Raw genomic sequence first — 14755 nt, 5'->3', positions numbered from 1 at the left:
TCCTAAGCAACGAACTTTAAAGCGCGCAGATTTTTTCGGTGGTCATGAAGCGCACTTTTCTTGTTTTTTCCGTCTTTAGTGCACGTCTCATGCGATCGATGTGGTCAGTGCTCAGACAAGCCTGTGGGATACCCTACGAAAAGTAGGAACCAAAATACTAGAAAATGAAATGATAGCGGAATAATAAGTCCCTTATTCGATTACTCGGCATAAAATATGAGCAGAAATTTTGTTCATTGCTCGTATTTTTCCACGCCCCAACGGCACTCGGAAAATACTATGCAAATCGAAAAATATCCGTACCTATTTTATATTTTAAACCTTCGATTAAGGTGTATTTTTTACAATTATAACGTGCGGAAAATCTCAGAACACCAACACCTTCGATCTCAGCTCAAAACTATGCAAAAATCAGTAGGCCCTTTCTTAAAATAGTGACTTGTTAGGATAATAAACGACAGGAACTAACTTTTTGAGAGTGTCCATATTACAGAGACAAAGAAAAACTGCTTTCTTATATTTCATTAAAAGTCATTTGTTTACGTCAGATACTGATAAATAGAAATGCAGGATAAATTTGAATACCCTGACCACAAAATTGAGGCTAAAACAACAAAATCGTTCGATATTCGAATATTAAATTTCTTATTCGATGGTTACATACACAGTACGCCTAGATATTTCAATCATTGCTTACATTAGATGTGTTAGTAGAGACAAGGACAGTGATAGAGACAGTAACAGTCAGTGACACTCACAGGGACATTCAGAATACAGTGAAAAGTAATCTATATATTACTGACAATGACAGTAAAAATGGCAGTCATAGACAGAGTCAGGGACACTGACAGTTGCGGACAAGCGAGTTCAACAGTGATAGAATCAGAGACAGATGGTTGCAATGAAGTGACACTAAAAGTGACAGAATGAGATATATCTTCTCATCGTTACGCTTAACCGGGATGGTGATGTTGTGCCTAGATTCACCGCGATACTAACTAGTGTCCTAAGAAGAAATACCAGATCTGAGGTGACCATCCAAAGTATCGGAATACTACAGCCCTGTAGAAAAGGAAACAAAACAGTAAATTGCGTTAAATTAACTTTTACAAACAATGGGGTTACCTGAATATGAGTACAAATTTTTAATCTATGCTGTGGTATACTTAACAGATCGATTCCATATGCTCTGTGTCTGTTCTGTAATAGATTAGAGATGATGTCAAAATGTGGTAAGAACCTAAAAGTGGCGCAGCCGAGTGTGTCATTGATGATGTTACCACATTTTGACGTCCTCTGTGGCGGAAAACGCCAGACCCTCCCTCTCAGGGAGTTTTACCCAGAATGTTTGGTCAGATTTTGGCTCAAAGAGTTTACGAAATCACGAACATCAACATCTGCAGTTCATTGTCTTCAAGATAGCTTTTCCGAGACTTCTCATCATCAAGAAGAGTAACCTTACTCGTGAAAGAAACGTTCATCATGTTGGCTGTGAATCCTCTCTTAAACTGAACTGGTTCTCCGAAATTTAGTTGTTTAGTTAAGTGGACTTCACCTTTTGTTACCACGCCGTTGCTCTTATTAAGAACCGACGAATCAGCATATGACATGTCCAAGTCGGATGTCATATTGCTGATATCCGACCGATTGAATCTGTTTCTGATCAAAAGTTTGTCATTTTCCGCTGTTTGCTACTCCGTGCATTTTCACAATACCAGGAAACGTGGAAGATTTTTCAGGTTTTGGCTCGGAATTTGGGTCTGGTTTCGCTCCATCTACACGTTCGTAAAGGTTGCGCTCAACAGTTTGGAGAAGCTGTGTAAGTATGGCTCGGGCATAACGAGTCAACTCCTCGTCGGACTCTCGGTTTCCGTATAATTCAAAGGACTCGTCTGCATTGGTAAATTTTACCGTTTTCTTTACATCAGACCTGTTGAAAAAACAGTCAGACCCAGGAAAAACATTCCAATGAGCAATTAGCATTAAAACGTGTTCCTTCTTGAACACCTTCACCTGACCTTCTTGTCCATTTCAGGTTCCTAATCAATTTTCAGACGAGTTAAAAATTATGGAATATAAATATGGCCAACAAAAAAAGTAAAGGGAAGAGATAGGAAATTGGGAAGTTCATATTATATAAGAGTATAGCTACTTTTCCAGCTAACTCCAGAGGACTCAAAAGCCAACTGCTGATGGAAATTAGAAACAAAGATTGCAGCATTGGAAGGAGTTCTTGAGAAATTTCGTCTACTGTTCTCTAATTGAGCTGAAACTTACCCGAGATCTCTACGTGAAAATTAAGAACTGATATCCAAATCTAAAATGATGTTGGTTACGATGTATAGAAGGCTTTTACAAAAAAAGGAATCAGAAAAAGAGACTGCTTATTTTAGGCAAAGCATTTGATATTGATACGACCCACCTTCGGTCAGAGTGTGAAGTTGATTCCTTTCTAAATTAATTGTAGCGAATGTTTTTTTTCTGAATATAACTTCTTCATCTGATGACAAATCAAGTTGCTCTCTATACGATTGTCTTCTTTTTATTTTATGCTCTCTAGGGTCACCCAGCTTACCTGTCCCGAGCAAGTCAAGTAATTTAGCCCAACAAAAGTTGCATACAACAAAGAAAAACCAAATTAAACAAAGTGAAAGTCGACTATGATATTTATGGAAAAAACACTATCAGGCGGACTTATCATGCCTAACTACTCTTTGATAATTCCGACCTGACGTTCAAGAGAAATTCTGCCGAGGCAACGTCAAGTTTTTAGGACTATGTTATTACTTACCTTGAAGAGCGCTTAACCCTGACGAGAAAATCTAACGATCTTCCTCGGGTCACGTTACCGAGTTTCTCCAAGTTTTCTCCTTCAGCATTAATGCTGAGGATCTTGAAAACGAAGCGATACTCTTCTGAAGTCTTGTTTATTACTTGAAGTGCAACGATGGCACCTAGTGTCCCTGAAAAATGATTAAATGTGCTACAATAAAATCTTGAAATAAATTAAACTATAATTTAAATGCGCGATAATTTTTCTGCCAAGATCGCTTTCATAGTTTTTTAAAGCAGTATATCGTCTCCATCACTTAGCGATGAAGAGGGGTATCATAGTAGCGCAACTTATGTTGCGACTTTTTCTCTAGAAAACCATCGAGGTTGAAGCTTCGTCCTTTCTGAAGGTTCAGTGTATTGTATGACCCTTTTTGAGTTACAACTAAAACATTATTAAACATTATTCAGGGTTGAATGGTGGGGGGGAGGGGGAGGAGGAGGGGAGATAAGTCGCCAACAATGTAGAAAGGGAAGGAAGGGTTGCTATGGAAAATACCACTATGAATTCAGAACCAGGCTAATAGTTGAAGGTTTACTGAGTGTGGCGTTCTAACTAATTAAAAAAATTACGAACTGCAAACATTTGAATGATGTAAGCGCCTAAACACCGATGTAACTCACTGAACTATTCATTTGCAAATCAGGTCTGAAAATAATTATATCAAGCTAATTCTATTGTCGTGATTAACCGCGCAATAACAAGTCCGCCGCTTCAAAGACAAAACCGATGACCTGGGGCGATCGCGTTCTATTTTTGCACGGCCTGATAAGTTGATATTTGCATGTGCAGTGTCCAATTCTATTCTTTCCCTAGGATTTGATTTATCTCCGGGTCGGTTTCATTTATTTTCGTGCGGCTTTGACATGTTTTGAATGATTTCCAAATAATGTTTCGTGAAAATTAACGACATGGAAGCGTTAAGTTTCCAACAAAATCAATCCCATTTCCATGTTGTGTCAAGGAACTATCAATTTATTTCCCTATCTGCATGTAACTTAATATTAATAAAGTATTTGGTGGAAAGGATGGTTGTTGGTTGGAGGTCATCATTAGAGCTAGTTTGTGAATTTATAAAATTGGTCAGGGAAATTTTACATTTGTCAGTGAATTTCATAAACCTATGCATCTACCAACCATGTTGTATATACTTGTATCTCAAAGTTAACTGAAAATGTCACATATCTAACATGATGTGTAATAATATCATATCATACTTTGTTACTGTTTTGGATTGTCTAGATTTTTTATTGTTTGTTTTTATAAATCCCAAATATCTCTTCACAGATATTTCACAGGAAGCCCCAAATAGAAACTTTCCCTCAGTCGCATAGTTCACGCAGGACAAATTCCTTTTGTACTGAAGGAAACAGACGAAAACAATTTTTGGAAGGAAATCCAAGACCTGAAGTTCAAGTAACACCTTTGTATATAACTGAGCAAGATGAAATTCAGGAGGAGGACAAACAGAACTCAAAGAGGAGATGGAAACTGAACTGAAACTTTTACTGTGGAAGATCATGATCATGAAGTTCAGGTTAAGTCAGTGTACACTCCTTCAATATAATAGGAATGAAAATTATTGAGACTGAGAATGATTATATCTTTCCTTTTCTTAAAAGGGGATTAAAACGTCTTTGTAAAATGTCCCCGTCTTCTTTTAACTGTGCGTCACTTTGTTTAGTGCAGGAAATCTCTTTACTTCCCCTTGCTCCTAAATGGAGCCGAAGCAAAGAGAGCCAACGCGACGTTGTTCAGCGAGTACAGAAGTAAATGCACAGAGTGTTTACATACCGGGAAAATTAGTTTGTTGTGAACTTGATATCGTTCACAAGCTTTTACAACAACCAGAATCGTGGACCTTTTCTTCTATGATTGTCATTGCAAAACTTTATAAGGTAGTCAGTTTATCATTCATAAATCAAAGTTGAAAGCCTCTGAAATGGCGGTAAATTGGCGGCGTGTAGATCAGCAAGCACGGAAACAAAGCAACTATACTTGATCATTGAGTTACAACTGAAATTTGGTGTCGAAATTTTAGTCTACGCGACTACGTGTTCAAGTTTTTTTGTTGGCTTCAGCAAATGGTGCAGTTTACTCTCATCTATAACCTGCTGAAAGTAGCTGAGGAAGCTTGCGGAGTGCTGGAGGAACTCATGAAATGTTTCCGCATTCTGTCAAACTGCTTGAAGTCAACCAACCGAAAAATAAAGAAGTAACTTGCTAAAACGCAAAGTGCAGACCGTGCAGACGCTTTTAAATTTGATTTAGGAATGATAAACTGATTCATCGTAAATTATTCAATGACGATTGTAAAAGAAAAGCTCCACAATTCTCGTCATATAGTGTTTAGAAGAAACCTGGTTGTTACAAAAGCTTGCGAACAATATCCAGTTCACTACAGACTGATTCTCCCGGAATGTAACCGTTCACGTGTATTTGTTTCCGTGCTCGCTTCTCAGCGTCACGTTTACTCTCTTTGCTTCAGCTCTATTTATGAGGAAGAGGAAGAGAAGAAATTTCCCGCACTAAACCTAAAAATATCGCCCTGTCAGTCTCAGCGAAAAAACAAAAGATTGAGCCATAGCGGACGAACAAGAATACTTCAAAAGGAGTCATGCAACACACTGAACCTCCAGAAAGGACGAAGCTTCAAGCTCGATCATGGATGGTTTTCCAGAGAAAAAGGAACAACACAAGGACAAGGTAACTCAAGTGAACGATAATGCTGAAGGAGGGAAGCCTGCCTCAAGAAAACGAACCATTATGCGGACTACCGCCATCTTTGCGGTTATAACACTTGTGGTTGGTGGAGCTATACTCGCAGCAACGTTGTTGACTCGGAAGGAGCAATTTACTGAGCGCTTAGTGGAAGTCAACTTGGAACCAGGTGAAACTCTGTTGTATCAAGTTGAGCAAGTCCTTGAAGTACGGAGCGGAGAGCTTCAGAGAGGTATTTAATGTCGCTATTAATTAAACATTATGTTGCTCCGCTTCATCGCTAAGTGATCAAGACGATTTACTGCTTTAAAATAACCTTTTTGGTCTTGAAACCCATTTTCTTGAGTTAAAATTATCTGTTTAAGATGATATTGGACCAGAACGCATTTTAAAAATGGCTATCTAAAGCGATCTTTGCAGTAACGAACGCCAGTTACACCATAGACGGGTTAGGGTTAGGGTTACGGCCCAAGAGATGATCATCTTGCGAAACAAGAGTTATGGCGAAATTGTAAGAGTCTGTATGGGAATATTTACAACCGCTCTAAGGAATAAAAAATAAGTCAAATTCTCAATGAAAATACCTCACCTTACTTCCACAGTGCATCGCTTGTTATCAGACCGCTTAGTATGCAAATCTCACAGCTGGAGCTTGGGCCGCCCGTGGATATATTTTCAATTGTTTTGCATATGAATGGTTCAGTGAATAATAATGGTGTTTAGGTGCCTACTTCGTGCAAATGTTTGGACTTCATTATTTTTTTGACATTCATTTAATCGTTAGAACGCTACATCCAGTATACCTTAAACAATTAGCCTGGTTCTGAATTCATAACGGCATTTTCGCGCTCATCTTCAAATTTTAGGGATATTTTGGTTGTCTGACGATAACGTTCACCTGAACCCCTCCCCCTCCCCCCCTTCCCACAGGCTCTCCAATATTCTTATGATTCCCTCCCTCGTTGATAGTTAATTGGCAGTCAATTTTCTACAGCTTCCCCCCCCCCCTCCCTCCCCTTTCTACCCTGTTGGCGATCCACCCCCGATCTTCCAGCTCTCCAAACGTCCTCGGGCAATAATTTAACCAGTGACTAGATCCTAAGATACACTTCAAAAAGTTACACTTCAAAAAGTTACACTTCAAAAAGTGCTAGCAAAAAACACTCACTATCAAGATGTTAACATTGAAGGTTTAAATCCACCTTTTTTCATGCGCTTGCCCACCATGCAAGATCGAAATCCTTTAAAGAATAAAAAGATTTGGAGTTATGATATTGAAGTTGAATATTCATCGAGCTGAACATTATCTTATTTCCTTCAATTTGTCTGAGAAGCAGTCAATCATTGTCGATTTAAACTTAACGAATATTGCGTTCTGGCCAATTCTTTTTATACTTCAATTTAGTCTGATTTATTTCAAGATTTTATAATAGCACATTTAATCATTTTTCAGGGACACTAAATACCATTGTTGCCCTTCAAGTCATAAACAAGACTTCAGAAGAGTATTGGTTCGTTTTTAAGATTATCAGCATTAATGCTGAAGGAGAAAACTTGGAAAAAATCGGTAACGTGATCCAAGGAAGATCGTTATATTTTCTAGTTAGGGTTGAGCGCACTTCAAGGTAAGTAATAACATATAGTCCCGAAAACTTGACCTTGACTCGGAAAAAGTTTATCTTACCAAAAGAGTAATTAGGCATGATAAGTCCACTGGATAATGCTTTTTGCATAAATATCATATTTGACTTTCAGTTTTGTTTAATTTCGTTTCTGGACTAAATCACTTGACTTGCTCGGGGCAGGTAAGCTAGGTGACCCTGGAGAGCATAAAAATAAAAAGAAGACAATCATATAGAAAGCAGCATGATTTCTCATTAGATGAAGAAGTTATATTCATAAAAACATTCTCCACAATTGTTTTAGAAAGAAATCAACTTCACATTCTGACCGACGGCGCGTCGTATTGCAATATCGAACACTTTGTCTAAAATAAGCATTCTTTTCTGATTCCCTTTTTTCTAAGCCTTTTATAAATCGTAACCAATATCATTTAAGATTCGGATATCAGTTCTTGATTTTCACCTAGAGATCTCAGGTAAGTTTCAGCTCAATTAGATAACGGTGGACGAAATTTTCTCAAGAACTCCTTCCAATGCTACAAACTTTGTTTTCAATTTCTATCAACAATTGGCTTTTGAGTCCTCTGGAATTAGCAGGATAAGTAGCCATGCTCTTATATAACATGAAGTTACCCATTCCCTATCCCTTCATTTTACTTTTTCGTTGGTCATATTTATATCCCATAATTTTAACTCGTCTGAAAATTTATTAGAAGCCTGAAATGTCACTTCTTCGGTATCATGCTAGTTGCAAATTGGGATGTTTTCACTGAGTCTGTCTGTTTTTTCAACAGGTCTGAGGAAAAGAAAACGTCAAAATTCACCAAAGCAGACGAGTCCTTTGAATTATACGGAAACCCAGAGTACGACGTAGAGTTAACTCGTTATGCCCGAGCCATACTTTCACAGCTTCTCCCGACTGTTGAGCGCAACCTTTACGAACGTGTTGACGGACAGAAACCAGACCCAAATTCCGAGCCAAAACCTGAAAAATCTTCCATGTTTCCCGGAATTGTGAAGATGCACAGAGAAGCAAACACATCGGAAAATGACAAAGTTTTTATTAAAAACAAATTCAAACGCTCGGATGTCACCAATATGACATCTGACATCGACTTGGACATGTCATATGCTGATTCATCCGTTCTTAATAAGAGCAACGGCGTGGTAACAAAAGGTGAAGTCCACTTAACTGAACAACTAAATTTCGGAGAGCCAGTTCTGTTTAAGAAAGGATCCACAGCCAACATGATGAACGTTTTTTTCACGAGTAAGGTTACTCTTCTTGATGATGAGGAATCTCGGAATAGCTATCTTGAAGATAAGGAATTAGCAGATGTTGATGTTCGTGATTTCGTCAAACTCATTGAGCCAAAATCTGACCAAACATTCAGGGTGAAAACCTCTGAGAGAGAGGCTCTGAACGAGCCTTCGGCTGATTCAAACGAAATGAACAGCACGTCCGCTGACGAAAATGAGCGAGAGACAAACTTGACAACAGCATCGCACGACTCGAGACATCGAAATCGCAGACAAAACGTTGTTCAAAAGTTCCTTTCTGCTCCCCGACAAAAAACGTTCACACTCTTTGAGAAAAAAATTATTGGCATAAATATGAAAGTGGAAGGTACTGTTCGAATTGAATCAATTAAAAAGGTATTCAACCTGAAGCTTGACAAGACCGAGTTGTCTTTAGCTCTGAAGGTGGGATCTACAAAAGCGTCACTTCTCCGAGAATTCATTGATACCACTACGAAAAAAACATGGAAGATAGACGGACCTAAGATCGAAGTTGTAAGTGCTTGAATTGAAAAAATTGAGGTTACATCGGGCCCCCATTTCGGAAAGTTTTTTTGGGAAGATAACTCACGGTTTGCGAAACACAAGGTCGATAAAACTACTAGCATGGAAGAAAGTAACTCGTACCAGTAGCTCGTGTGCCTTAATTTACGTGCATTAGATTTGAGTTTTACTTATTTTATTGTTGGCTGACTGTTTTTAAACAATTCTGCGATAACAGGACAAGATGAAAACCTTTTGCCTCACATAATTTAGCTGTAAAAAGATTGCCTTTTAGGGAGGTACACGACGACCGCGACCGGATTATAAACTTGGGCCTTTTGCAAGTAATGACCTTACTGTTTGAAAAAGTCTATGTACATGTAATGCTATTTAGTGTTCTTTTTTCTTTTTCCACAGAGCCACAGTATTCCGATCCCGGGGATCGTCACTCTCGATGTGGATTTTTTTCTTAGGACATCTTTTAGTGTCTCAGTGGACCAAAGCTCAACCTCAACATCCCAGTTAAGCGTAACGGTGAGTAGATGTATGTCAATCGATGGTTAACATGTGATGTAAACAATGATTGAAATATCTAAGCGTATTGTGTGTGTTTAACCATCGAATAAATTAAAATTTTTACTCCAATATGCAACGATTTTGTTGTTTTTAGCCTCAATTTTGTCGTTCAAGGTGAAACACCAAAATGTTTGACGCACTTTTGCTGAACGCAAAAGTGTTGGTGTTCTTAACTTATCCACACCTTATTTCAATAAATACACCTTAGGCGAAGGTTTCGAAATATAATACGTGCGGACATCTTGCGATTCGCAAGGAGAATTTCCGGGCGCCGCAGGTATGAGGAGTAATACGAGTGATGAGCAAAATATCCGTTCATGTTATATTTTAACCCATGGAACAAGGGATTCGTGACTAAAAGAAAAATCTACGCGCTTTAAAGATCAATGCTCAAAAAGTCAAGCCTGAACAAAAAGAGGAAAAAAAATTAAAGTGTGGATCGTTGATTGCGGCCTTTTTTTTGCTCTGCTTTCTGTCCTATTTTTTGACATGTTCTACTGTATAGCAGTGTGGCATGATTTTCACGTTCTGTTGTCCTGATAAGGTAAAATGGCTTACTGATAATGAACCGCTTTCTCTGTAAGCAATAACCTCGATGATGTTAGAGACGAGTAAAGAATAACAGAGTTCATGAAATCATACAAATAGATAAATGAATTTCTAAAGTATTAGCTCTTACAAGTTTATAAATTATCATTTCAGGTAACGCCCTCAGCATCAGTAACAGCCACTTTGCAAGGATCTATATCAGTTGCGATCATAAGGGCCGGGGTGTACGGCGACGGACACTTGATAAGCGGAAGTCTTCCAATCAGCGTGTCGCATAATGAAATTCGTCCTTCCTACAGGGATACCTGCTTGGATGTTTCAGCTGACCTAAGGCTTCTTGAACTAGAGGCCGGTGTCTTCTACCAGAAGAGAAAATGCAAGTGGTTTAAATGCAAGTGGGGTAAGCGACGCACCTTGCACAGTTTTGGCCGTTGGTCTGCCTACAGTTTGAGGCGAAATATGATTAGTGAATGTTACTGATAATCATTTGCAGGGCAATCTTAGTGTTGTGAACTGTTTAGTTTTTAGAGAACTTTCAATTGAGTGTCAAAAATAATCCGAGAATGCATTGGTTTTGCTTTACTTTGCCCTATGATTGGTCTAAAAAACTCCGCCTCTCCCCCACTGGCGATCTGATGCATAACTTACACCTATCACGACTCGGTCACCCGCGCTTTCCTGCGCTTTAGACGGTTGCTTGTTTTTACTTTGAGTCTCATTGGCTCTTCAGGGTATTTTTATTTGTTCTGATTGGCTTTTGTAATTATGAGTTGTTTCGGTTTTACTACACTCAATCGAAAAGTGCTCTAATGAGAGTTAATGATTCCCGATATTTTTTTAGAGGTATCGTTTTCTCGGATTTGATTAAACTTAAAGTCGAAGTATCTTAGATTGTAAACGGCATGTGTGGATTTTATTTATAGTTTTCAGTCCAAGATTGTAGTTATGCAGCAGAATATGCAGTAATAGTGTCAGCGATCGGCAATCCAGATCCTTTAGTTAATGTACCTAGGTCGTCAATGATTGTACATAGTTCTTGTACCACTCTATTGCCAAGCGGTAGGAATGAAAAATATGAAGCTTATAACGTCACAGGTCACTTGCATCAACCAATGCTTGTCGACCGGTGATTGATGGCTCTTTATAGGATTAGCTAGATTATAGGAGATCCCATTTGTTTTCGTAACTATTCGTCTCAGTATTGAGATGATTTATGTACTCAGTAGTTCTCCAAATTGATTAAAAATCTAGGCAAACTTAGGCAGAAAAAACGAAAAAATTCCACCGTTTTGGCAGCTTAAAATATTTCATTGTCATTTGCATTATGATGGAGTCTGAAACCGACTCGATGAACGACAAAACGAAATTGTCCGTTTGAAATAATGTAATGACCCCTCTCGCTTGGTTAGGATAGCTATTAAAATTTTAATCGTACCATGTAAAACTAGAGCGTATTTGTCATGGACTGTCTATATAACCAGAGTATTTAGTGTGCAAGAACAATAAACTACTGTTAAAAAGTAAGCCTTGCATTGATATCTTACCGTTTGGGATATTTTAACGAAAGATTACTGTCAAAGTGGGAACCTTACATAGCGTGCATTTTGTTGGAGATCTTGATCATTTCCATCGTGTTGCAATAAGGGGGGGGAGGGGGTTAAATTGCGGTCATGATAAAACGCAGACTACAGACCATGCAGGCTGGGCAGACCCCGCAGACTGAGCAACTTTTTTTTGTTTCCTTTTCTTACAACTGTGATTTTACTTATGATTACTTTTTGGTAACGTTGGAACTGTTTACAATTTTAGGTCCGCAACCTAATCTCCAATTCAATCGCAATGCCTGATGCACAGTGTGTGTGAAAAGAAAATTAATAGGACAATTTCCAAGTGACCAGCAAACGGGACTCAAGGTTTCATCAGTATTTGTTTCTTTTACCAAAAATCGAAAATATATAACGAATTGTGTCACTGTTGGTATGCCACTCACCAGAATTTTCTAACTCCCAAAACACCTCAAATGTCCGACCCCATTGTAGTAAATATCGAAAATGCAACCCCATAATAGTCCATCCAGTCGTGAAAATGCGACCCCATCCAGCCACATCCCCTTTAATGTAGTGACGACTGATTTTTCGTGCCTATTTTTCGTGTCACCTAATATTTTCAAGGAAGTCTTTGATGAGCTATTGAGGTAGATCTATTCAAAGAAACGTACTTAAACCTACAACAATGCCCTTTGCAAATGTTTTGATATAATGCTGTTGATTGCAATAGCTACCATTATTTTATACATTTGTTTTACCTCTTCCATTAGCTTAAAGATTTAATATTATTTTACAAGGGGATAGAATTTGGCAGTGTACATCCATCAAAAATTAATGTGATAATAAAATTGCTTTTGTGGTGGTAACAAAATTGTTTGTTTTATTACAGGACCATCTGAGTTAAGAAATTATTTTTATTTATGTTTTAATAGAGCCCTGTGGATGAGTATTCTGTTTTTGTAAAGATATCACCATTTGCTGACTTCATTTTTTTTCTGTGAAGTCTTGGCCATCTTACTTGTGATAAATTTTGCTGAAGTGCCTACGACACGAAATATTTTTTGCGTAAATATCTAGCTTATCATATGTAAAAAACCAGTTGCGATAGCAAAAGTTCGAGTCAATGTCAGATGTCATATTGGTGACATCTGACCGATTGAATTTGTTTTTAATAAAAAGTTCGTCATTTTTCGATGTGTTTGCTTCCCTCCGCATCTTCACAATACCGGGAAACATGGAAGATTTTTCAGGTTTTGCTCGGAATCTAGATCTGATTTCTCTCCGTCTACACGTTTGTAACAATTCCGCTCAACAGTTGGGAGAAGCTGTGTAAGTATGGCTTGGGCATAACGAGTTAACCCTACGTCGGACTCTCGGTTTCCATATAATTCAAAGGACTCGTCTGCATCGGTGAATTTTGCCTTTTTCTTTACATCAGACCTGTTGAAAAAACAGTCAGACCCAGGAAAAATATTCCAATGAGCAATTAGCATTAAACCGTGTTCAAGAAGGTCCATTTCAGGTTCCTAATCAATTTCAGACGAGTTAAATTTATGGAATATAAACACGGATAACAAACAAAATAAAATGAGAGGATGGGGAATGGGTAACTTCATGTTATATAAGAGTATAGCTACTTATCCTGCTAACTCTAGAGGACTCAAAAGCCAACTGTTGATAGAAATTAGAAACAAAGATTGCAGCATTAGAAGAATTTTTCGAGAAAATTTCGTCCACTATTCTCTAACTGAGCTTAAATTTACCTGAGATCACTGCGTGAAAAATAATTACTGATATCCGAATCTAAAGAGATGTTGGTTACGATGTATAAAGGGCTTTAAAAAAAGGGGATCAGAAAAAGAATGATTATTTTAGAGAGAGCGTTTGATATTGCAATACGACCCATCGTCGGTCAGAATATGAAGTTGATTCCTCTCTGAATATAACTTTTTCATCTGATGACAAATCACGTTGCTCTCTGTATAATTGTCTTCTTTTTATTTTATGCTCTCCAGGGTCACCAAGCTTACCTTCCTCGAGCAAGTCAAGTGATTTAGGGTAATAAGAGTTACATTTGACAAAGAGAAACCAAATGGACAAAACGCTATCAGGCGGACTTATCACGCCAAGTTACTCTCTGGCAATCTCGACCTAACGTGGAAGAGACATTCTGCTATGTCAAAGTCAGGTTTTCAGGACTATATGTTATTAATTACCTTAAAGTGCGCTCAACCTTAACCAGAAAATATAACAGTCTTCCTCGGGTCACGTTGCCGAGTTTCTCCTAGTTTTCTCCTTCAGCATTAATGCTGATGATCTTAAAAACGAACCAACACCCTTCTGATGTCTTTTTTATTACTTGAAGGGCAATTATTGTACTTTATGTCCCTGGAAAATGATTAAATGTGCTATTATAAAATCTTTTTAAAAATATAGACTTTAATTTAGATGCGCGATAATTTTTCATTTATCGCGCGATAAAATTGAATTTAAAAAGTGAATAGCGTGTCCTCTACGGGACGCCGTATCTATGGCACCGTAGATATTTGCATGGGCAGCGTCGAACTCTACTCTTCCCAAGGATTTGATGTACCTACGACTCTGTTTGGTTCATTTTCGTGCGGCTTTGACATTTGTTAAATGATTTCCATTTTAATAGCCTGCCTGTAATGTTTCTTTAAAAAAAATTGAATAGGTTTCAATTTGCCACTTTCGTAATCTGCCTTGAAGCTTGGCGTTTGATTGCAGTGAGGAATACCTCGGAGAAAAGGAGAATAGGCTTCCACTGGTCAGGTACGTCAATTGCGAAGCAGTATGGATTTTATAACTTCTTGCATTTTTCGATAAGCTTTTATTCAAAGTCACTTGCCATTTACACGGATTCGCACCGGAAATGCGCTACGATTTCGTCCTTCTTCTTGCCAATGGCCGTTTTTTATTTAGATGATTCAATATGAACTACTAATATCACTGAAAATAATTTTTTTCTTTCGCACAGATATATCGTAAGAACATACCGGGATGAAAGCTGAAAACCTGGAAGCGCCGCCGTCCGCCAAGAAAGAAAAATAACAGGAAATGGAATTGATTGCTATTCTTATTGCTCGGAAATGAATCAAGCTTTT

At 38.1% G+C, this 14755-nt stretch overlaps 1 protein-coding gene and 1 pseudogene across 2 annotated transcripts; one reads left to right on the top strand and one right to left on the bottom strand.

Moving 5' to 3' along the window:
• Nucleotides 1-1128: 1128 nt before the first annotated feature.
• LOC149046054 (uncharacterized) lies at nucleotides 1129-3973 on the bottom strand (annotated as a pseudogene). Its single transcript, XR_016186493.1, has 3 exons — nucleotides 3967-3973; nucleotides 2792-2963; nucleotides 1129-1930 (listed from the first exon to the last, which is right to left on the bottom strand). The product of XR_016186493.1 is annotated as an uncharacterized LOC149046054 (transcript).
• Nucleotides 3974-5319: 1346 nt separating this feature from the next.
• Nucleotides 5320-11607, top strand: LOC113686995 (uncharacterized). The gene is made up of 5 exons (XM_089206395.1): nucleotides 5320-5786; nucleotides 7008-7179; nucleotides 7971-8970; nucleotides 9376-9492; nucleotides 10237-11607. The coding sequence occupies exons 1-5, from the start codon at nucleotides 5498-5500 to the stop codon at nucleotides 10561-10563; spliced, it is 1905 nt and encodes a 634-aa protein (XP_089062521.1). The 5' UTR covers nucleotides 5320-5497; the 3' UTR covers nucleotides 10564-11607.
• Nucleotides 11608-14755: the final 3148 nt, after the last annotated feature.

This window comes from Pocillopora damicornis, chromosome 5 (genome assembly GCF_964200805.1).
Source record: "Pocillopora damicornis chromosome 5, jaPocDami1.2, whole genome shotgun sequence".
In the NCBI taxonomy this organism is placed as follows: domain Eukaryota; kingdom Metazoa; phylum Cnidaria; class Anthozoa; order Scleractinia; family Pocilloporidae; genus Pocillopora; species Pocillopora damicornis.
This window is presented reverse-complemented; position numbering and strand designations above follow the sequence as displayed.